The sequence below is a fragment of the Dendrobates tinctorius genome, unplaced genomic scaffold (genome assembly GCF_039654945.1).
Source record: "Dendrobates tinctorius isolate UK_male_01 unplaced genomic scaffold, ASM3965494v1 ptg000111l, whole genome shotgun sequence".
Lineage (NCBI taxonomy): Eukaryota > Metazoa > Chordata > Amphibia > Anura > Dendrobatidae > Dendrobates > Dendrobates tinctorius.
The window spans coordinates 43,671,349-43,695,434 of NW_027361779.1; the positions used below are offsets into that span (position 1 = coordinate 43,671,349).

The 24,086-nt window shown below is 44.1% G+C and overlaps 1 protein-coding gene across 2 annotated transcripts in view; it reads left to right on the forward strand.

The window, feature by feature from the left end:
- Positions 1-24,086, forward strand: part of PHIP (PHIP subunit of CUL4-Ring ligase complex) — a 412,470-nt gene that overhangs the window by 36,375 nt on the left and 352,009 nt on the right. For both annotated transcript variants that reach the window (XM_073589700.1, XM_073589702.1), the window contains exons 5-6: positions 17,463-17,613; positions 17,697-17,795. In XM_073589700.1, coding sequence (XP_073445801.1) covers positions 17,463-17,613; positions 17,697-17,795 — 250 coding nt within the window. The remainder of the gene's footprint in view (positions 1-17,462; positions 17,614-17,696; positions 17,796-24,086) is intronic.

The window sequence follows — 24,086 nt, forward strand, 5'->3', positions numbered from 1 at the left end:
GGCGGCTCTTATTAGGGCCAACATAGCAGCCACCTCGGTGGCCAGGTCTATGTTCTTGTAGATGGGGCAGTTGGAAGAACACCTAACCAACAAGACCCCTAGATCAGACATCCTAGCATCCCTTCCGCTCATAAAATTGGCCACGGCGTTCCTATCAGATACGTCGGCCGAATCGGTAAGGTTTGCAGCCAGAAACAGCTCCCTCTCCAACGCGGCCCGAAGAGCAGTCTGGCTCAAATCCTGGTCGGGGGACAACGCTTCAAAAACTAAGCTATGCGCCATCCCCTTCTCGGGCCTGAGGGTATTCGGGCCAGCCCTAGATAACATTCTAGAGCTGGTGTCCGGTAAAAAGAAGGGATTCCCGGAGGAAAAACCCAGACGACCCCAGTCCTTTCGGAGAGGCTCCTTTTCTAGGAGACAGACCGAGTTCAGGGGTCGGGCAAGGTCCAGTAGAGGCTCCTATAAGGGCTCCTTCAGCCAGACCGGGAGGGACAGAGGTCCTCCATTCGCATCAACCTCTAGATCAAGGAGGCAATGACGCCATAGGTATTGGGGGGAGACTTCGCCACTTCGCAACAAACTGGTCCCGAGTCACCCACAATCAGTGGGTCCTCAGAACCATCGCGGAGGGCTACAATATAGAGCTTTATTCACCTCCCCCCGAAAGGTATATTACCCCCACTGTCGTCCTGGAGGACTCCGCAATGTGGACGGATCTACAGGACATGGTAAAATCAAAAGTCATAGTACCAGTTCCCCCGTCAGAAAGAGGGAAAGGACACTATTCGTCCCTGTTCTCGATCACAAAACCGTCTGGCGAGGGCCGTACCATCATAAACCTGAAACCACTAAATGCCTGGGTCAAGTACAAGAGATTCCGGATGGAATCGGTCCTATCCGCAACCCTCCTGATAGATCGGGACGCCGTCATGTGCACCCTAGACCTAAAGAAGGCCTACTACCAGGTCCCTATCCATCCCTCATCCCAGAGACTGCTAAGGTTTGCGGTCAGTTTACCAGCCCGGACCTGCCACTTCCAGTTCCAGTGTCTTCCATTCGGGTTGGCCTCAGCTCCCAGAATCTTTACAAAGTTGGTGGGAGAAGTAGTGGCCTACCTGAGAGATCAGGGTATTGTGATCATACCCTATTTAGACGACTTCCTACTGGTGGCAAGATCCAGGGAAGCGCTCGTTCGCGACAGAAACCGAGCAACTGCGGTAATGGAGTTCCTTGGATGGGTGATCAATTGGGAGAAGTCGAACCTCAGGCCAGAAACCAGGAAAATATTTCTCGGAGTCCTCCTAGACTCAACCGACAGAATATCCTGGCTACCCGAACAGAAGCAGAGGACTATTCAGACCAGACCCAGAGACCTGTTGAGACGTCAGTGCTCCATAAGGGAGGCAATGGAGGTCCTGGGCCTCAAGACGGCCTGCATCCAGTGCGTCCGATGGGCCCAATTCCATTCAAGATCACTGCAGAAAGAGATCCTTGCGAGGTGGGACAGAAGTCAGGCGTCGCTAGACAGACCCCTAAGGCTGCCAGAACGAGTAAGAGAGTCCCTTCGGTGGTGGACACGGTCCAGAAACCTTCAGGTGGGCGTATTTTGGACAGCCTCTCCATACGTGGTAGTCACCACGGACGCCAGTGTGTGGGGTTGGGGACCCCACATAGAAGGGAAAATCTTCCAGGGGAGATGGCCAGTAGACATCAAGACCAGATCCTCCAATTTCAGAGAACTCTACGCGGTCTGGGAGGCGCTACGGCGGAACCAGTCGATACTAGAGAATCGTCATGTCCGTATACTATCCGACAATATGACGACAGTGGCATTCCTGAAGCACCAGGGAGGGCCCAGACATCAACCACTACAGGACCTAGCTGGAAAAATATTCGCTTGGACAGAAAGAACAGTCCGATCAGTGACCGCGGTACACCTAGAGGGTTCCTAGAACGAAGTAGCAGACTACTTGAGCAGACAACGGATCCGCCCGACAGAATGGGAACTGAACGAAGAAATCTTCAACCATCTCTGTCAGCGTTGGGGGACCCCCAGTATAGATCTTTTTGCAAGCCGAAAGAATTCGAAGGTCCCCAGATTCTATTCCCTGAATCCGACGGACCACCCAGAAGGTGTGGATGCCCTGAGTCAGGCTTGGGGAGAATCCCTCTCCTACGCATTCCCGCCACTGGCCCTTTATACCGGCAGTGCTCAGGAAAATACGCGAGGACCACGCACGAGTGATGTTGATTGCTCCATACTTGCCGAAGAGAAGCTGGTTTCCCCTTCTAGGAGCCATGGCAGTAGGAAATCCAGTCGAGCTACCCCTGCGGAAGGACATCCATCCACCAGGGCCCGATCTGCCATCCAAACCCAGCAAGACTTCATCTATCGGCTTGGATCCTGAGAGGGACATCCTGAAGACAAAGGGATTGTCGGACCAGGTCATATCCACCCTACTGGCCAGAAGGAAACCGGTGACATCCGCAATCTATAGGAAGATATGGAAAAGATTCTGTCTGGAGGGTGGCAGGTCCGATCTCGTGGCAGGCACCCCTGACCTCCCTAGCATACTAAGTTTTTTGCAGGCAGGTTTTAATAAAGGCCTTAAGCCTAGTACGCTAAAGGTCCAGATTTCAGCCTTAAGCGCCTTCTTCGATTACCAGCTAGCTGCTCATCCCTGGGTAATAAGATTTATAAAAGCCACGCAGCGCCTGCGCCCCACGATTAGGCAGCTCACCCCGCCGTGGGATCTGGGTCTGGTACTCAGGTCCCTCTGTACAGACCACTATGCTCTAGGGGAGAAAATAACCATCTCTGCCCTCACCCGTAAAACGGCCTTCCTAGTAGCCATTACCACGGCCAAAAGAATAGGGGAGATCCAGGCCCTGTCCACTAAGGACCCATATCTACAGATAAGAGAGGATAGTATAATCCTAAGGTTAGACCCGGCATTTACCCCGAAGGTAGCCTCCTCAAAGAATCTAAACCAAGAGGTAGTGTTACCATCGTTCTGCGACAATCCCCGTAATAAAAAAGAACAGCGTCTTCACTCGCTGGATGTGAGGCGCGCAGTGCTAGACTATCTAGAAGCCACCAATAGCTGGAGCATTGACCCAAACTTGTTCATCCTTTTTTGGGGGTAAAAATAAGGGGAAGAAAGCCTCTAAGGCGTCTATCGCGCGCTGGATTACCTCAGTAATCTCTGACGCCTACCAAGCCGAAGGCGTTAGCCCGCCAGGGTCCATAAAAGCCCACTCTACGAGGGCGGTATCAGCCTCATGGGCTGAACGGGCGGGGGCCTCGGTTGACCAAATCTGTAGAGCAGCAACCTGGGCCAATCTGAATACATTCTGCAAGCACTACAAGCTTGTCGTGTTGGCTGGTCAGCAGACCGCATTCGGGAGAAAAGTTGTCCAGGCGGTAATCCCACCCTGAGGAGGTGCTTTGGTACTCTCCATGGTGCTGTCAGGTGGACGTCCTGGAAAATAGGTATTAGACCTACCGGTAATGATGTTTCCAGGAGTCCATCCTGACAGCACGGGTAGTTCCCTCCCTGTTATGTTATGCTATGTTGTATTTTGATATGTCATATGCTGTAATATGATTGTTTCATTAAACTGTTACTAGCATCATCCACCTTGCGGTACTTGTTAAATCACTTAGGGAGAGGGGGTGGGACGTGACCTTTAACCTCTCGTGTGCTTCCTGTCCCTGTAAGGAGGAGGAGGACGTCCTCCATGGTGCTGTCAGGATGGACTCCTGGAAACATCATTACCGGTAGGTCTAATACCTATTTTATTCCCTTCACCACGTTGCAATTTTCCTTTTTTTTTTTTTTTTTGCCCTACTTCTTCCCAGAGTCAAAACTTTTATTTTTCCGTCAATATGGCCGTATGAGGTTTTTTTTTTTGCGGGATGAGTTGTACTGCCTTGCAGCGCTGGGGTCCTGGGTTCAAATCCCACCATGGACAACATCTGCATGGAATTTGTATGTTTTCCCTGTGTTTGTTTGTGTTTCCTCCCACGCTCCAAGACATACTGACAGGGAATTTAGATCGTGAGCCTCATTGGGAACAGCGATGATAATGTAAAGCGCTGCGGAATAAGATAGCGATTTATAAGCAAAGCAAAATAAATAAATTTTACCATATAGTGTACTGGAAAATGGAAAGAAAAATCGACGTGCAGTGAAATAGCAAAAAAGTGCAATTCCACATTAGTTAATTGAGTTTTGTTATGTTCACTGAATGCAGAAACTGACCTGGTAATATGATTTCCCAGGTCAGTTGGAGTGAGCAGATACCAAACATGTACAGGATCTTTTTTTTTTTTTTACTTTTTAATTTAACCCCTTAGTAACCGAGCCAATTTTGACCTTAACCAAACCAATTTTTACAATTCTGACCAGTGTCATTTTAAGGTAATAACTCTGGAATGCTTAACCCCTTGAGCTTTTTTCAGGTTTGCCTTTTTCTTTTTTGCACCCCCTTCTTCCCAGAGCCATGATTTTATTTTTCCGTCAATATGGCCATGTGAGGGCTTATTTTTTGCAGGATGAGTTGTACTTTTTAACGACACCATTGGTTTTACCATGTTGTGTACTAGAAAATGAAGGAAAAATTCCAAGTGCGGTGAAATTGCAAAAAAAAGTGCAATCCCACACTTGGTTTTTGTTTGGCTTTTTTACTAGGTTCAATAAATGCTAAATCTGACCTGCCACTATGATTCTCCAGGTCATTGTTAGTTCATAGACACCAAACATGTCTAGGTTCTTTTTTTATTTAAGTGGTGAAAAAAAAAATTCCAAAGTTTGCTTAAAAAAAAAAAGGCTCCATTTTCATTTACCCGTAGCGTCTCCATTTTTCATGATCTCAGGCCGGGTGAGGGCTTATATTTTGCATGCCGAGCTGATGTTTTTAATACCATTTAGGTGTAGATACTATCTTTTGATCATCCGTTATTGCATTTCAATGCAATGTCGCGGCGACCAAAAAAAAAAAAAAACGTAATTCTGGCGTTTTGACTTTTTTTTTTTTTTCCTCACTACGTCGTTCAGCGATCAGGTTAATTCTTTTTTTTTTTTTTGATCGAGCGATTCTGAACGCGGCGATACCAATTAGTTTGAATGGCGCGAAATGGGGTGGGGGGGTGATTTGAAACCTTTTTTTTTTTTTTTTTTTTTTTTTTTATGACAGCTGTCAAAACAGCTGACGGACATGTGGGAAAGATGTGGGCTCACCGCCGGAGTTCGACATCGGGTGTAAAAGGGGTTAAACACATTCCACTGATTTAGATTGTTTGTTTTTTTTGTGACATTGTACTTCATTGTCAGTGTTAAAATTTATTCGATATGACTTGTTTGTTTATGAAAAATGGAAATTTGGCAAATTATGACAATTTTTCAATTTTCAAACTTAATTTTTGTACACTTAAATCAGTGAGTCATGTGAAACAAAATAGTTAAATAACACTTCCCACATGTCATGTTTACATCAGCTCAATTCCAATTTTGAAAGCCTTTTTTTTTTTTTCCTTTTTTTTTTTTTTTGGGACCACATCACATTTGAAGTGACTTTGGGGGTCAATACCCAAAAGTGACACCATTCTAAAAACTGCACCCCTCAAGGTGCTCAAAACCACATTCAAGAAGCTTATTGACCCTTCAGGTGCTTCACGAGAACTAAAGTAATGTGGAAGGAGAAAATGAACATTAACTTTTATTACAAAATTACTTTAGACTGAAACTTTTCACAAATACAGAAAATTTGTTGTGCAATTTCTCCTGAGTGCCCTCTTACCCCATATGAGGGGGAAATCCACTGTTTGCTGTTTCGCAGGGCTCAGAAGGGAGGGAGCACTGTTGGACTATTTGAACACAAAATTGGCTGCTATGTATGGCGGGCACCATGCTGCGTTTGGAGACCCCTGATATGCCTAAACAGTGGAAACCTCCCAATTCTAAGGCCGGGGTCACACTAACCGACGCAAAATACGGTTAGTATTTTACATGCGTAATACGGATGAATGGCCCCTAAACAGTGCTCCGTATGTCATCCGTAATCAAGGAGTGGTCGCGTATTTTGCGCATGTAAGTATCCGTATGGCATCCGAATGGCGAGATTTTCTCGCAGGCTTGCAAAATGGACGTATAATGGAGCCCTATGACAGGGTTTCTAACAGAAACCAAAGAATAGACATACACATAAAATGTGCATATATATATTATTCTATGTGTCTATATCTATTCTTTCGTTTCTTTATTAAAACTGTCAGTGTGAGTTTACTGTATAGCGCACTGAATTGCCGGCTTTGCTAAAAGACACCTGGTGCATATTTCTCGCAAGTCACATGTGTGGTCCGTGTGTAATCCGTATTTTTTGCGCACCCATAGACTTGCATTGGTGTACTACGGCCGTAGTACGCTGACAATCGCAGCATGCTGCGATTGGCACAGACCGTAGAATACGGATGAGAAATATACGGCTGGTGCGAGGGACCCCATAGAGAATCATTGGTCCGTGTCTAATGCGTGCTTTTAGCGCCTCTCACTCGGCCGTATTCCTCGCCAGTGTGACCCCGGCCTTACTCCAACCCTAACTACAATGAATGAAAAATTTTTTTTTTTTATTTTTACCTAACTAAGGGGGGTGACAAAGTGGGGTTTGATTTACTATTTTTTTTTATTTTGATCACTGTGATAGGGTATAATGCAGTGATCAAAATGAGCCAATAGGAAAAATCTTTTGATTCCGGTAGCGGCTGGCAGATCTCCCGATGTGACTGTAATACATGTGAGATAGTCGTGGGACACTCGGTATTAAATGGACTACGTCGGACAGTATAGTATTATATGTTGGTTTATTTTATTTTTGTTGCAGGAGTCAAGGTCATTAGGGATTAGGCGTACAGTAAGTATGGTTAATTTAGATTCAATAAAAGGAGTCTGTGTGATGTATATCACATAAAAGACATTCTGGCTGTGTTTATTTACCATACAACTATAGGATTAGTAATGGATAGGTGTCTTACATATGCCTCTCCATTGCTAACCTGTGGACTTGATGTCACCTGACAATACAAAGGTGACAACCCCACAAATCTGAACTCCATTTGCCACCACTACAGGGCAAGTGGGAAGAGTGAGGCTAAGTGCCAGAATTGGCGCATCTATAAGATGCGCCATTTCTGGGGTGGCTGAGAGCTGATGTTTTTAGCCTGGGGTGATGCACTCGTATACATGGCCACTTTCAAGGCTATTAACATCAGCCTGCAGCTGTCTGCCTAACCTTTGCTGGTTCTATTTTATAGGGGGACCCCATGTCAATTTTTTTTCTGGTGTTCCCCTGTAAACTAGCCAATAAAGGCTAAGCAAACATTGTGAGCTATTAACATCATCCCTCAGCCGTCGGCTTTCCCTCTTCTGATTATGAAAATTGTGCGGGAGCCCATGCAATTTTTTTTTGGAAAATGTACAGTGTGGAGGACGGGACCCGTTCCTCCCACGTCACCAATGTGACGTAACTACACAGGCACAGCTCTCCGGCGCCCCCTTTGTCTCTCAGGTCAGTAAGGGAACTGCACCTAGTGCAAATGGCTGCCGGGGAGAATGTCCTGTTACCCGCTGGGTATTCGAAGAGTTGTAATCAGTAAAAACATCAGCCCAAGATTAATTTTATGGTTTAATTGCCTTAAGGGCGCACTAGATAATTACAGAAATATACAGTAAGCTATACAAAGGAATTACAGTGGATTTGCAGTCAGAGTAAAATATAACAATAAGGGTACAAGACTTAGAGATATTAAGCTGTAGGTCAATTTACCAGGTTGTAGGTTGCATGTGGGTGCCGGGAGCTCTGCAGTCCGCAGGTACAAGAATCTTAGTTGCCGGACAGACCCCAAAGCGCAGGCCGCTGCTCCCCTTGGCAGATCTGTCCCCAGTTCCTTCTTAGCTCATCATCGTCTGGTTCTTCTGTGAGAGAGTGTCTCTCTGCCATGTGCTGCTAGTTCTTAAAGGGAATCTGTCACCCTTTTTTTCCCCTATTGTCTGCCGGCATAGACATTGGGGGCTTATCTACAGCATTCTGTAATGCTGTAGATAAGCCTCCGATGTAACCTGAAAGAGAAGAAAAACTTGTTATATTATACTCACGGAGGTGGGCGGTCCGGCGCCTCCCTTGTTCATTCGATGATGTCCTCTTCTCCCGTCCTGCAATGGCTCCGGCGTAGGCGCATTGCTCTGCCCTGTTGAGGGCAGAGAAGAATTCTGCAGTGCACAGGCGCCAGACCTCTCCGACGCCTGCGCAGTGCAGGACTCTGCTCTGCCCTCAACAGGGCAGAGCAGTGCGCCTGCGCCGGAGCCATTACAGGATGGGAGAAGAGGACGTCATCGCATGAAGAAGGGAGGCGCCGGACGGGACGACGACACCCATTGGACCGGACCGCCCACCTCGGTGAGTATAATATAACGTGTTTTTTTCTCTTTCAGGTTACATCGGAGGCTTATCTACAGCATTACAGAATGCTGTAGATAACCCCCGATATCTATGGCGACAGGTGAAAGGCCTAAAAAAAGTGACAGATTCCCTTTAAGCATGCTGGTTCCCTCCCCCTGTGTCAGAGGGTGGGCTAATAATCTCCACCCTTAAGCTCCCTGTAGAACTTATTCCCAATATCTAAGAAAGGGGGTAACTTTCTACAGCATGATCGGATCAGGACACGAAAGGTACCGGTGAATGCGGATTGTTTTGCCTGTCGTGTGGAGAGCAAACATGGCCCCATTGGGTCTCTGTGGAGGGCCAATCTCTATATCTCAGGTCCCAGAGCCCTCACCGACTCGGGAGTCTCACTGCCAGATACACGATTTCCTCGGGGTCACGCCGATATTTTTTTGAGTCTATAACTCGAAAGGTGCGCTCATAATCCATGATCCTAGGATGGAGCCGGAGAGGCTGGGAGAGACAATGGATGTGTATTTCTGTGTCTAGCTGACAGGTATATTGTAATTGAAGCCCCCAGGCCCCTTCCTGCCCCATGCTGGCGTGGCTCCTACTCAAGCTTTGAAGTTCTGCTTTGGCCTTATCTCATTAACATACTAAAAGACCTTGCTATTCAACATTGGAGCACTAAATCCTGTTTTCTTCAATATGCTTACAGGCCCTGGGGGGGGGGGTTAGGAATGCTCCTACTTAGGTTGGTGAGTGTGTGTCTTAAGTCCCTGTCACACACAGCGATCCTGCTAGCGAGATCACTGCTGAGTCACAAGTTTTGTGACGCAACAACGATCTCACCAGCGAGATCGCTGTGTGTGACACCTAACAGCGACCGGCCACCCTGCCGGGTATCGCTGATTGTTGTGGAAAGCCCTGGACATTTTTTTGATCGTTGGTCTCCCGCTGACCAGCACACATTGCTGCGTGTGGCAGGCAGGAGATCAGCGAGCTGGAGCTGGTAACCAAGGTAAACAGCGGGTTTCTAAGCGCTGAGTGGCGCTTAGAAACCCGCTGTTTACCTTGGTTACCAGCTCCCTACACCAGCGCGCTCGTCGTCGCTGGTGCTGCTGCCTGTTTGGCAGCTCACCAGCGATCATGTAGCGACACACCAGCGATCCTGACAAGTTCATATCGTTGTCGGGATCGCTGGTGAGTCTCTATAAGTGACGGGACCATTACACGCATCAATAAAATGGTACATAGAGTTAAAATGGCTGTCACCTGTTCATTACTAAACTTTAGGCTTGATATTATAGATATATTCACTTATTTGTTTTGTATGTGTAAACATTATAGATTGAAACATGGTATGTAATGACATTATGGTCTTCAATGGAAAATGAAAAAGGTTGAACAAGGAAATGACAAATTTTTTTTTTTTTTTTAAATAAATATTTAGCTCTGGATTTACAAAACCGCATAAAAACCGTGCAGATTTTCCACTGCGTTTTTCTGCAAAGAGATGCAGAAACCTTGGTGAAATTTCTGGAAGCAAATCTGCAACGTGCGCACATAGCCTATATATTTCTGGGGCAAGCAATTACATTCATAAGTTACATGCTTAGTCAAAAGTCCATCTGATCTGTGTGCAAAAGGTAGACAGGCCAGAGTCTAACCTTACTTATGCTCCTGTAAAAAGCCTAATCTGTCCCCTCCCACACCCCATGAAGCATGTGACAGGAATGAAAGGTAAACCAGACACACACAAAAACAGGGATAACAGAAAACCTCCATCATACAAAAACACTAACCGATAATGGGGAGGAGGCTAGGGACAGGGAGGAATAAATTCAATGAGAAAAGGGAACAGGAGATAAACACACATACAACAGTAACCTACAAAACGCCACAGCTCCAACTCCAAACTTCAGCTACTTAGCTTTAACGCAAAGGAAGTCGAGTCTTCAATAGTCACATCGAACTCCTATTCAGCACAGTGTCTCCGAAGAGCAAGAAAGCAGAGCTTTCACTGGCAGGACAGATGGGGTCTGGCCACGTTTTATAGGAAGAGTTAACGAACAGATCAGAAGCAGCTGAAATGGAGCTGCATGTTTCGGACCAGCATAGAAAGTGTTGTTAACCTCTTCAGTACCAAAGGAAACCAAATTAGTTTAATATGGCATCCACATGCACAGGCTAAATGGAAGATCTGCAATTCACACTACGCAGTGATCTACCCCTAGATCTCTCAGGTTAGCATGACACACTCGTGACAGGAAATCTCAAAACAAGTCATGGACAAAGTTGTTGGGAAGTACAAGTCAGGTGTGGGTTATAAAAAATAAATAAATATCCCAATCTGGTGATTCCCCGGAGTGCCATCAAATCCATTATCGTCAAATCGAAAAGAACATGTTACCACAACAAACCTGCCAAGAGATGACCGCCCACCGAAACCCTTAGGTTGGTTTCAGGCTGTGTGCCCATGTAGCGATTTTTAAGCGTTTTTGCTGCGATTTTCGGCGCGAAAACGGTTAAAAATCGTGTACAGAACGCCCCCCATGCATTCCTATGGCATTCCGCACATGCTGTGCTAATGCTGCGCTTTTTTCCGCGGCGGAATCGCATTGCGGAAAAAATCACAGCATGCTCATTCTTATGTGCGGAATCGCAAAGAATTGCCGCGATTCCGCACCCATAGGAATGCATGAGAATCGCTTACTTCCCGCATGTGGCTATGCCCACCATGCGGGAAGTTAAGCGTCTCATGTGCGGTTGGTACCCACGGTGTGGAGGAGAGGAGACTGTCCTCCAGGCCCTGGGTACCATACCCCTGTAAAAAAAAAAAAAATAAAAATTAAAAAATCGGGGTATATTTACCTTCCGACGTCCCGCGCTGCATTCCCGGCCTAAGCGTTCCCAGTGCTCTGATGGTTCATCTGTGCTACTGAGCAATTTATTAGCCATTAACAACTTTTCATTGTCTGTAATGGTGGGATCAAAAAACGATAATCCCACCAACTCTGCATTCAAATACCACAAATGGTTCAAAAATTTGGTCAGGGCTATTTCTGCAATGTTGTTGTCACATTCTTTATAGTCTAACAGACTATGCAAAATACCTAAATCTTAAAATACCTCAATTTGGATTTTTTCAAACTTTGAGCGACGAGCGGCACGGGTTAACGTCGTTTGATCGAGCTCAAATTTTGGCTATCTCAATATCTGGAAAGGGGAATCGTTTTGTGGGGTCCAGACGGACAAAATTCCAACATCGATTTTTTGCGGTCACCCTACTGCTCACTCAGTGTCTCATTATCACTAGTATCTGTATCAAGAGGTACAGTGGCTTGTGAAAGTATTAAATCCCTTGGTATTTTGCTACCTGACAATCCAGAATTTCACTGGGTTTTTGTGGGTTTGCGTTAGTTCATGTACAGAAGATGCCTACAACTATGAACGGTTGGTTTTCTTTTTATGGTGACGCAAACAAACATGACAAAATAATTGAAAATTTCAGTGTGCATAACTATTCACACCCCTAGAAACTTTTACTTTGTAGAGCCTCCGGTTGCGGCAATTACAGCAAGTCACTTTGGATAACTCTCTGAGCTTTCCACATCTGGCCACTAGGATTTTTTCCCATTCAAGGCAAAACTGCTCCAGCTCCTTTAAGTTATATGGTTTCCTCTAGAGAGCAGCAATCTTCAGTCTGACCACAGATTTTCAATTAGATTAAGGTCTAGGCTTTGAATAGGCCACTCCAACATTTACACTTTTCCCCTGAGGCTATGTGCACACGTAGTTTTTTGGGTGTGCGGATTTTGTAGAGAAAACCGCAGGTAAATCCGCAGGACAAAAGTCCTGCGGTTTATCTGCGGTTTAGCCCTGCGGTTTTACACCTCATAATGGATGAGGTGTAAAACTGCAGCGTTCCTGCACCAAACAATTGACATGCTGCGGTTTGTAAACCGCAGCAAAACCGCGCGGAAAAAAACGCAGCATATGCACAGCTTTTTTTTTTATTTCCATAGGAAATAAAGGTACTGTACAACGCAGCAGAATCTGCTGCGGACCCGCAGGTGCAGAAACAATGCGGAACCGCAGCAGAATCCGCACCGTGTGCACATACCCTTAGGCCACATAACTGTTGCTTTAGCAGTATACTTTTGGTCATTGTCTTGTTGGAAGGTGAACCTCCGTCCCAGTCTCAAATCGCAGATGAACAGGTTTTCCTCAATAAGATCCCTGTATTTTGCACCATCCATTTTCCTCTCGACTAAGACCATTTTCCCTGTCCTTGCTGCAGAAAACCATGTGCACACTGTGCAGATTCTGGTGCAGTTCTGCAGCAGATTTGGCCCTGCAGAACTGCAGCAGAACTGCAAGTGATGTACAGTACCATTTAAGGCTATGTAAAACAAAAAACACTGTGCACATGGAGCAGATTTTGTGCAGATTTTAAACTGCAGCATGTCACTTTTGTGCAGTTCTGCAGCAGTTTTTCATCTGCTTCATTATAGAAATCTGTAGGTGAAAACTGCAGGGGAAATCCACACAAAAACTGCACTAAATCTGCACTAAAACTGCAGGTAAAACGCAGGTCATTTTACCTGCAGATTTAGCAAAATCTGCGCGGAAAATTCCACAGCAGAATCCGCACTGTGTGCACATAGCCTTACAGCATGCTGCTGCAACCCCATTGGTTCACTGTGGGGATAGAATTCTTGGGGTGATGAGCTGTGTTGGTTTGGCGCCAGTCATGGCTTTTACCTAGGTGGTCAAAAAGATCAAATTTTGGACTCATCTGAGAACAGCACCTTCCTCCGTACATTTTGGTAATCTCTCAGATGTCTTTTGCCAAACTAAAAATTAGCCTTACAGTTTGTGTAGAAAAGGCTTTTTTCTGACCAACGATCTGAAAAGGCAACCTCTAAGGAGAGTAAAGCTTATTGTGGTCATATGGACAGGAAATTCCAGTCTCTACTTGGAAACTGTGCAGCTCCTTCTGGATTTCCTTTGGTCTCAATACTGCCTCTCTGAATAGCGTCCTTTTTGCCTGGTCTAAGGCTGGTTTCACACTTGCGTAGGGTATAGCTGCGGAGGGCGGCGTAGTTCCTCCGTTAAGCCCCGCCCACTGCCACACCTCTTCCATTCAGCTCCGCCTACATCGGCATGTGTCCTGCGTACCCCATCTTTAACATTGGGTACGCAAGCAATGTGAATGTATGCAGATGCCTCCGAATGCATCGTTTTGACGCTGTGCCGACCGCTCTGCCCAAAGCAAGCGTAAGGCTATGTGCCCACGTAGCGTTTTATTCCACACTAAAAACCGGACTCCTTCCCAGAAATCGCACGTTTTTTTCCGCGCGATTTCACCGCGATTATGAACGAAGATTCTGACATTTTTTTTCCCCCCCCATATGAGATCTGGTCACCCTAGTGAGCAGCGGTCACAGGGTGCAGGGCACCACTATGGATGTTCTGGGTCACAATTTGCCCAGCTCTGCTATAAGCTATAGATATAGGAGTGAACCTTCCAAAATGTTTGTAGCATTCCTCATTAACACTGCACAAAAGAATACACTGTACTTTATAAGTGACATTTTGATTTTAATAGATGTAGTTTAGTATCTAATAGCATTGAAATTTTATTGATGAACTACTTGTTTTAGGCATACATCTCAGGTTCAGTTGTCTCCCTATCTCCATAGAGCTCTTTAGAGAAGCATGCGCTCCTGTGGTCAGAACCTGTCACCACTTCTGACATGAAATAATTGCATTTCTCATAATAAAAGATCTGTTAAGTGTTTTCCGTTTTTGGAAAACCCCTGTTCCCATCTGCAGTTTGTTTAAAAAACAAACAAACACTGCTTTAGTCACCACCATGAGTCTCTGCCACTGTGCCTTGTGTCTGGTTCTGTACAGCACTGAGGTCATGTCAGCCGCACTGCAGCCGATCCGTGAGTGCAGCAGCTTGGCCTGAGTTGACAGCATGAGCTGCTGAGCTCGCTGCTTGACTGCAGCGCTGTCGACGTGAGCACTGAGCAGCGGTGCAGTCTCTGCTATGGACCCAGGCAGGGTGAGTAAAGCTCTGGGCAAAACTTTATATGTTATATAACATATAAAATCTAATATATAATGCTCAAAGTCTGTGTGTCCGGGATAGGCATCCGCACCGTCGCAGCTGCAGCAACGAAATTTTGCACAGTCACACGTCTGGACCCCGAGAGCGTCCTAAGCTATGTTGTGAGGCGAAATTTTAACCCTGCGCGTTCCAATATATATATATGTATGTATGTATGTATGTATGTCTGGTGGATACACAGCTGAATAGACTGTTACTGCTTTTTTTCTTGCCATAATACAAATTCTAAGTTATGATTACTTTAAGAAATGAACGTCAGTCAGTCCAAAAAATTGGGAAAACTTTGAAAGTGTCCCCAAGTGCAGTGGCAAAAACCATCAAGTGCTACAAAGCCTGGGGTCAGAATCAGAGCGCTGAGGGATTTACCCTAACTTCCATACCGGAGATCCCTTTAAGAGAGAGGATGTGTATATAGGCACTGGAGGGGGTGATTCATTTCTGTCATGTGCTCTCTGCTCCTTTCTAGGGGGCAGACAATGGCTGGAAGCTTATGTTGCTGGGGATGCTAGATTTCTCCCACCCGGTCAGTGTCTGCGGAGGTGTTGTCATGGAGTGGGAAAACTGTTGCTCATAGCAACCAATCACAGTTCAGCTTCTTTTAAACAGCTCTGGTGAAATGAAAGATGCTTAGTGATTGGTTGGTGATACACACATAAATTCAATTTTATAAGTATAGATGTGATGGTATTCATTATGCAAACTAGGGAGCAGGTCAGTGGGGATCAGTGACCTTGTCAGCAGTCTGCATTATGAATATCTAATCAGAGCGCACATACTCCCGCCCCGTCTTAGGGCACGAGAATCTCATTAACACAAAACTGAAAATAAAGATTAAGAAACAACCACGAGACTGATTTCATCAACCAAGGTATCATTTTAATCAGTATAACGGCACCGACCTCACACTGTCTGTAGGTTACTATGCGTAATCCTGCTGACAGGCTCCCTTTAAGGAATCATTCAACTTCAAGTCATAACTTTGATATAGATCATTTGCTAACATTGCAGATAAAAATAAATCTCACATATGAATGCGCCTGACATACTATACTTCTGACTTTAGTTGCTGAAAGTATATGATCGTTAAAGGAACCTGTCAGCTGATATATGCTGCCCAAACCATGGTAGCATGTGTCAGCCACTGGCTGTCAGATCACAGCGATGTATGTTTGTCTTTGAATAGCTGCAGTGTTTCAGAGAACAACCTACTTTTAATAACTGCATGGCACCGAGCCGCACGGGTGACTAAGTTGTACAGGTGGGTTCCCGCTGGCTTCTTTCCTGCTGACAGCGACTGGCAAAGCTCTGCCTCTATGTACACGCAAGCAGAGGCTTGCCAGTCACTGTCTTCAGTCGAGTAGAAACCACCTGGTACCCAACTGTACAACTAGTCACCTGTGCATCTTGTCCCCTGACTTATTAAAAGCATGGTTTTTCTCTGAAAAATTGTTTGTAAACCCCCTCAGCCAGTTGCTGACCTCAGTGGTTATGTGCTATACATATAAATGTCACAGCTGAGGACATTTATATCTGTTGCTCTGCTCATTTGGTAATCGAGAGGAGAACCTCTGTTAGGCCGGGATCACAAATGTGAGAAACACGGCCAAATCTCCCATGTTTAATACCTGGCACTGCCGCCGGCACTCGGGAGCGGAGCGTGTGGCTGCATGTATTGCTATGCGGCCGCACACTTCGATCCGAATGTGAGCGGCAGTGCCGGGTATTAACATGTGAGACTCGGCCGTATTCCTCGCGTGTGTAATCCTGGCCTTAAAGGGGTTGTCCACTACTACGACAACCCATTTTTAAACGAAATGTTATTACTCAATAAAATAATAAAGCCTATACTCTCCTCCTGTGCCGACTCTGCTCCAGCGGTATTGGCACTCGCAGTCCCGGGGCTGTGATGCGGTGGAATGACACATGATGCCTGGCACCCAATCAGTGCTGGCTTCACTCTCTCTACCTTTGGACAAACTGAACATAATGGACTGCCCTGGCTTCCTCTTCATGGTCAGTTTGTCCGAAGGAGGAGACAGTGACGCCAGCACTTATTGGGTGTCGGTGTCACATGTTACAACACTGCATCACAGCCCCGGGCAGAGCGAGTGCCGACACTGTGGGAACGGCGCTGGGATGGGAAAAAGAGTATAGGTTTTATTTTGTCGGGGCAGCATTTAGTTTAAGAAGGGATTGTTCTAGTAGTGGGCAATCTCTTTAAAAAGAAGGCCTGTACTGTCAGAGCAGCATGTGTCACTGAGTTGATTAGTGTTTTGATAAAATCAGTTTTATTTACTTTAGCGCTAAATGCTGAGTTTTGTATAACCCCGCCCACACCACTGCATTGTATATAGCTGCCAATCAGTGATGGGGGCATGGTTGGACTGCATGTCAGTATGTTTACTAGTCCTCTAATGATCTGCTGATACCCTAGTTTTTATAAAGTCACTGATGTATGTTTCCACATAGCGGAAACATTCAGTGTTTGCTGCGGATTGAACGCTGCGTACAACCGCAGCGTTTAATCTGCAGCGGCCAGATGTTACAGCACAGTGAAGGGGATTTTATGAAATCCCATCTCCACTATGCGTCCGAAAACGCGGGTGACACACCCGCTAAACCGGACATGCGGCGCATCTTTTTAGACTGCAGCATGTCTGTTTACCTTGCGGAGACGCTCAGAACATTATACTGCTCTCAGATCAGGTGGGAAAAGCCTGCTGACAGATTCCCCTAAACAGAATATACAGAAAAATAGTTCTACAGTTAGTTAGGGCCTTATTCTATTTGGAGATGGAAGAATGTCTGAAGCTGCAATGATGTTTCTAAACAAAATTGTGTTTTTTTTTTTCCTTTTTTTTTTTGTTTCCATTTTCTCTAGGTGAAATATTACAGGCACTTAGCACCTGACCATTTACTGCAAGTATGTCAAAGAGTAGGACCACTCCTAGAGAAAGAGATTCCTCAGAGTGTTCCCGGAGTCCTAACACTATTAGGAGCTGGCCGCCAGTCTCTGCTGCGAACAAACAGAAGTACGAGAACACCATACGTCCTTCATTTTCAATGGAATTAAATGTATGATTCTTGAAATAATTTACTACCTGTTCATCCTTAGGCTGCAAAAATGTGGTGTGGAAAGGCTCAGCTCTTGCAGCTTTACACAGTGGAAGGCCTCCAGAGTCGCCAATAAATTATGGAAGCCCACCAAACTTGGGTGAGTGCTTAATGAAAAAGCATTTAGTAGAGCATACCATATAGTTACCACTTGTGCGCCAAATCGTGCATCAGCACTGCTTCATTGAATAACATTGGTCTGAGTGCTATCCAGTAATAATTAGATGGTGCTCACCCGATGTATATGGTGGTGCGAGCGATCTCTTAGGTTGTTCCCACAAGGAGTTTTAGGCCGGGGTCAGACTTGCGAGTACAATGCGAGAAACTCGCATCAATACCCGGCACTGAAATACATGCAGCCGCACACTACGGGTATTGATGTGAGTTACTTGCATCACACTCGTAAGTGTGACCCCAGCCTTAGACACATTTTCACTGTGGAAAGAACTCAGCATCTCACTGATGTAGTAAAATGGTTGGGATTTATAGAAATCTCATATATATATTCATTTTTTTTTTACTCTGATCTGAGGGTCGTCTTTAAAATCCACAACATATCAATTTCTCTTGTGAGGGTTTTTTTGTGTGTGCAGCTTTACCCCATAGAATCGCATTAGATGCGTATAATATGCAGATAAAAAAAAATTCACATGCTTATTTTAACGCTTTTCTGCTGAGGGAACACAATTAAAATGTATGTAATCCAAACATGCCTGTATCAGTAAAGTATTGTCAAGTACCGGGAAGACCTATAAATAAAGTATTTCCATTTACAACACTACACATCAAAGAGACAAAAAATGCAAAGTTAACAACGCGATTAAACATTCATGTAAAAAAAAAAAAAATGCAATGGAAAAACACAAGTAACCTAAATTACCGAAGATAATGCAGATTTTCTGCACATCAAAAACTTCACCAAATACTAATGTTCACTTAAGCTATGTTCAGATGTGATGTATTTTGAAGCATAATTTTGCTGCATTTTTTCTGCAGAATTGACGCTGCGTTTTTACAGCACATGCAGCTGTTTTTTGATTGAATTTGAGCAGTAAAACTAAAAGAGATGAACTGCATATAAGGGTGTGTACACACGCTGCGGATTCTGCTGCGGATCCGCAGCGGTTTTGGCCACTGCGGATCCGCAGCAGTTTCTGCTGCGGTGTTCAGTACCATAATATCCCATGGATATAAAAAAACCGCAATGCAGACGGTGCGTTTTTTTCCGCGCAGATTTGCTGCGGTTTCTAAACCGCAGAAAGAATTGGCATGTCAATTCTTTGTGCGGATTCCGCTGCGGTTTACTATCTCCATTGTAGAGATGATAAACCGCAGGCTAATCTGCAGGTAAAACCGCAGGTCTTTTGACCTGCAGATTTACCTGCGGATTTTACAAAATCCGCGCGGCCAAATCCGCAGAATAATCCGCAGCGTGTGCACATACCCTTAGTTCGTATACACGCGACGTGTAGGAATATGTTCACACTGGCCATTAAACAGACAAAACCTAAGATAGAAGTAAAATGAACATATACATACCCTGCTGTAAATAAGTAAAAAGCAGTAGTGCATATAAATAACATAGATACTTGGTAATCACTGATTAAAAATTGGTAATCACTGATTGTGATTAAAAAAAAAAAAAAAAAAAAAAGTAAAAAAGTAACTGCCATCCCACCAGCTCTCAGGTGTATGTAATCGGGACGTTCCTATCCTCTGGGATTAAAATCTTGTGTGCAAGAACCTAAAGCAAAACCGAATGAAATGAACTGGAGTATGCTGGTATTCATGCAATGTGTAGGTGTATGTTCACACTGGCCATTAAACGGAGGCAAGCTAAGATAGAAACAAAATGAACATATGGTATACCCTCCTAGAAATAAGTTAAAATAGCAATAGTTCATATAAATAACATGGAATACTTGGTAAACAGCCATGGTCCTGCTCTGCCCTTATTCACTTTTAGGTAATTTTTGACACATAAGGTTTTAATACTAGTTAACAGTCCCCATTGGGTACATCTTGGCTCTGGTAGGATGTTTTTTTTTTTTTAAGTCAGTGTATATCTTCATTTTGTTTCTAACTTAGGTTTTTAGTTTGAGCATTGCAGCATTTTTGAAAATCTGCAGCATATCGATTCTTTCATCCTTTTTTTTTTTTTAAGTGTTTTTTTCAGTCGTAGAAAGCAGTGAGTGCAAAAAATGCAACATTACATTTGTACTGCATTTTTCCAGTGTTTTTTAGTGATGAAAACAAATTTTGTTTACATGCACTTTAGGCGAATCACATGTAATGTCTGAAAAACACAGCAAAAAAACGCAGAAAATGGCTGCATTTTATGTGCAACATTTTTTACAGCCAAGAGAGATTTTGGCTACAGACTAAAACTCTGCAAAACCGCCACCTATGAAGATAACCATACTGGCAAAACTGTGAGCTGTTATAATTTTCATGTATTTTGATGATTTGATAAAGAAATTTTTTTTTAAAAATATCCTAAACGTCAGGACTTGCCACAAACCTATAGGTTCTTCTGCAAACTCTAGTGTGAATCATCGGCCGGCAGCTTATTTTCTTTCCCCCTTAACATCAATAGGAACTGCGTGATTAGCTGTTGGCAGTCAAGTTGTTAGTGACATAATGAAAGGTCCTTATGTTCACCAGAAACTTGCATTGGAATTTCATTCATCATCCCAAAATAGCGTTATGACTTTGCGAACGTGTATTAATTTGCCTGAGCGTTTGTTTCATTTTTGCTGAATATACAGTGTTGAATCAACAGCTGAATATTGCAGACTTTGTGAAAAAAGTATACTTGGGACTAAAACTTGGAGATCAAGATAGTTTGGGCGCCTCATAAACGGTGTGTTGAGGACCTCCGAAATTGATTCAAGGGTAAGAAAAAAGCTTTCAGTTATGGGATCTCAATAGTATGGCGAGAGCAAAAGAACCAAAGTGACAACTGTTACTTTTGTTCATGCAATGTGAAAGGGTGTAATTCCAAATTGCATTTCATACCCCAATCTTCACTCAACAATTCCTCCCATCCCCTATGGCACAGATATACCAGTAACCAAGGCCCCTGCTAGCTTGGAAGAGTTACCTAGCTCCGATGAAAGTGGAATCATGACTGAACCAGATGACGAATCAAGTTCTGACTGATGATACAAGACCAACATTTTTTTCCCCAGGAGGAGATGAAGGATTTAGTAAGAGTCTTGAATCTTCCCAAAGATTTTGCTGAGTTGCTCGGATCAGGGCTCAAAAGCAGGAATTTAATGGTACCAGGAGTGTCTTTCATGGTTCAGACATCGTGAAAAGGAGTTTACTTACTTTGCCCAGGAAGACAAATTGGTTTATTGCATTGATCTCGAAGGTTTGATGGGTTAATTCAATATCCGAAATGATTCAGCACAATGACAACTTTTTATATATTCTTCAAAAAGACATCTCAAAGCAGTTTTACTCCACAACTGCAGTCTTTATGCTTCCATCCCTGTAGGTCATTCTGTACACTTGAAGGAAAACTACGAGAACTTGGAATTGTTCTTCGTAAACTTAAATATGAAGATTTGAAGGTCTTGAGCATGCTGCTCGGGCAAAAAGCTGGGTATACTAACAAAATCACTGGACCAAGAAGAGTTTGCAGCCAAGGTTGCTCATGTTCGATGAAAAAAAAAATGTCCTCAGAGTTTAATACTATGACAGATCCTCAAAAAGAAGGGTGGATTGCATTTAAAAAGGTCGTAGAGAAATTTCTATGCCATTAAAAGATCCCGACTACGAAAAGATCATCGGATGCGTGCTGAAAGCATTTCAAGATTAAGGTTGCCTGATGAGTTTGAAAGTGCTTTTCCTCTTTTCCCACCTTGACTACTTTTCTGAAAACTTGGGAGCTGTGAGTGAAGAAGCAAGGTGAACAATTCCACCAGGACATTAAAGAGATGGAAAGAAGATGCCAGGAAAAATGGAGCATTACAATGATGGAAGATTACTTTTGGATACTTCAGAGAGACATTATAGATGTTACAAGTGTAAATGTACCAAAAGGAGCCTCACAGGGGAAAGAAAAAAAATAAATTTTAATGAGTTAGGCTACTTTCACACTTGCTTTTTTTAAAGCTGCGTGCGCAGTGCAAACGCGCATAAAAGCGCATCATGTGGTTTTAATGCGTTGTCTTGTTTTTTGCGCATGGTTTTTGCAAAAAAAAAAAATCTTGCTTTTTTTGCGCTGACGTGCGCACGACCATGCGCACGTCAGCGCTCCCATAGACTTTAATGGGTTTTGGGTCAATTTCATGCACATTGTGTGCGCATGCGGTTTTTTTTTTTTTTTTTTTTAGACAGGTCGGAGGCACAAAAAATGCAACAGGATGCATTTTGTGCGCCCGGGCGCACACTACAAAAAAACACGTGTGGGTACAAACGCATGACTATGCGCACCCATGTTAAGTACAGGGAAAAAAACCCGCATGTGTACGCAAAAACTCAGCGCAAAAAAACGCAAGTGTGAAACCAGCCTAAGTGAGTTCATTTCAGTTCAATAAAGATTTTCATAAAAAAATTTGTACTAAATAATTGATTTAATAAGTCTATTTTCATTTATTTTGCGGTATTGTCTTATTTAACCCCGGACTATGCCCGTCATGCATTTGAACTGTTACTGCGTGTAAGCACGTAGTGACCGTTCCGTGCCGACAGCTGTCAGAGACCGTTAAGAGGCACGCGAAGAGGTGCGGGGATCCATGCCATCGGTCCCCTCACCCAGATCGCTGTGATCGTACATTCAATCTGACTGACCAATCCACAGCATGACCGTGCAGGAGATGCTGAAATATCAGCACCACCTGCCTGATCAGTACAGCAGCTCAGCTTTGCCAGTTGCTGAACTTCTGCACTAACAGCCAGGAGCCGTGTCCGCACCGCCCCTGGTTGTTAACCCACTAATTGCTGCAATCAACCGTGATCGCAGCGTTCAGGAGGGAGGTAGAGGGATGAGAGCTCCCTCTGTCTTCAGATTAGCGTCCCCGTGACGTCATCGCGGGGACGATCGTTGCAGTGATGACCCTGGGTTGTCAAGCTACGGGAAAGTCTGAGACCATGCTCACAGCATGGTGTCAGAAGCCTTGAGTATAGGTATAATGCACTGCAATGCTAGTGCATTTTAATTCATTATACCTGCAATCAAAGTAAAAAAAGTGAAAGTCCCTTAAAGGGATTAGGTAAAAAAAAAGCAACCTTTTTTTAAAAATTTCGTAAAAAAAATTACAAAATAATAAAAAAAAATCCACAAATAAATGCACATTTTTATGTAGAAAAAAGAAAAGTGTACATGATTGGTATTGCCGTGTCCTGAGCAATCCGGAACAATAAAAGTGTCACACTAGTTACCCCCTTCAGTGACCGCCGTAAAAAACCCCCACAAAGTAGCAAATTATTCTTTATCATACCGCTTGGAAAAAGTGGGATAAAACGCGACTAAAAAGACGAATGGTAATAAAAATAGTATCACTGAAAGCGCCATCTGTTCCCGCAAAAAACAAGCCGCCATACAGCTCCAGCAATGGAAAAATAAATTATAACTCTCAGAATAAATCTATTCAAAAATAATTTTTTTCTGTAAAAGTTTGTGTAAAAGCGCCAAAACATAAAAAAAAGTGGCATCACTGTAATCGCACTGACCCGAAGAATAGAACTGCCTTATCGATTTTACCACATGCAGAACGGAGAAAAAAAAATCCTGAATTGCTGGTTTTTGTTTATATTGCCTCCACAAAAATCGGAATAGAAAGCAATCAAAAAATGTTATGTCTCTGAAAACGGTACCAATAAAAACGTCAGCTCGTCCCGCAAAAAACAAGACTTCACATGACTGTGGGCGGAAATATGGAAAAATAATAGCTTTCAAGATATGGCAATGCAAAAACTTCTTGCAAAAAAAAAAAAAAAGCGTCTTTAAGGCTGGTTTCACACAAGCGTTTTTTTGCGTGGCGTTTTTGTGCATACACATGCCTCCTTTTCCCCTATCTTTAACATGGGTGCACATGGTCTAGTGTTTGCACGCGTTCGTACGCGTTTTACGTGCGCATGCGTTTTTTGTAGGGTGCTTTCAAGCGCGCCGGACGCTACCTGTTGCATTTTTGGTCCGTCCGACCGGTCTCAAAAAAAGTATGCACACGGAATGCGCAAAAAAACAAATTACAGTCTATGGGAACGCAGATGTGCGCATGGACATGCGCACGTCTGCGTTTAAAAACGCATGCGTTTTAAGAGTAAAAATGGCTAAAAAATGGTTAAAACACATGCACAAAAAAGCAGCAAACGCATACAAAATGCACGATGCGGTTTTTGTATGCGTTTGCACTACGCAAAAACGCAGCACAAAAAAACG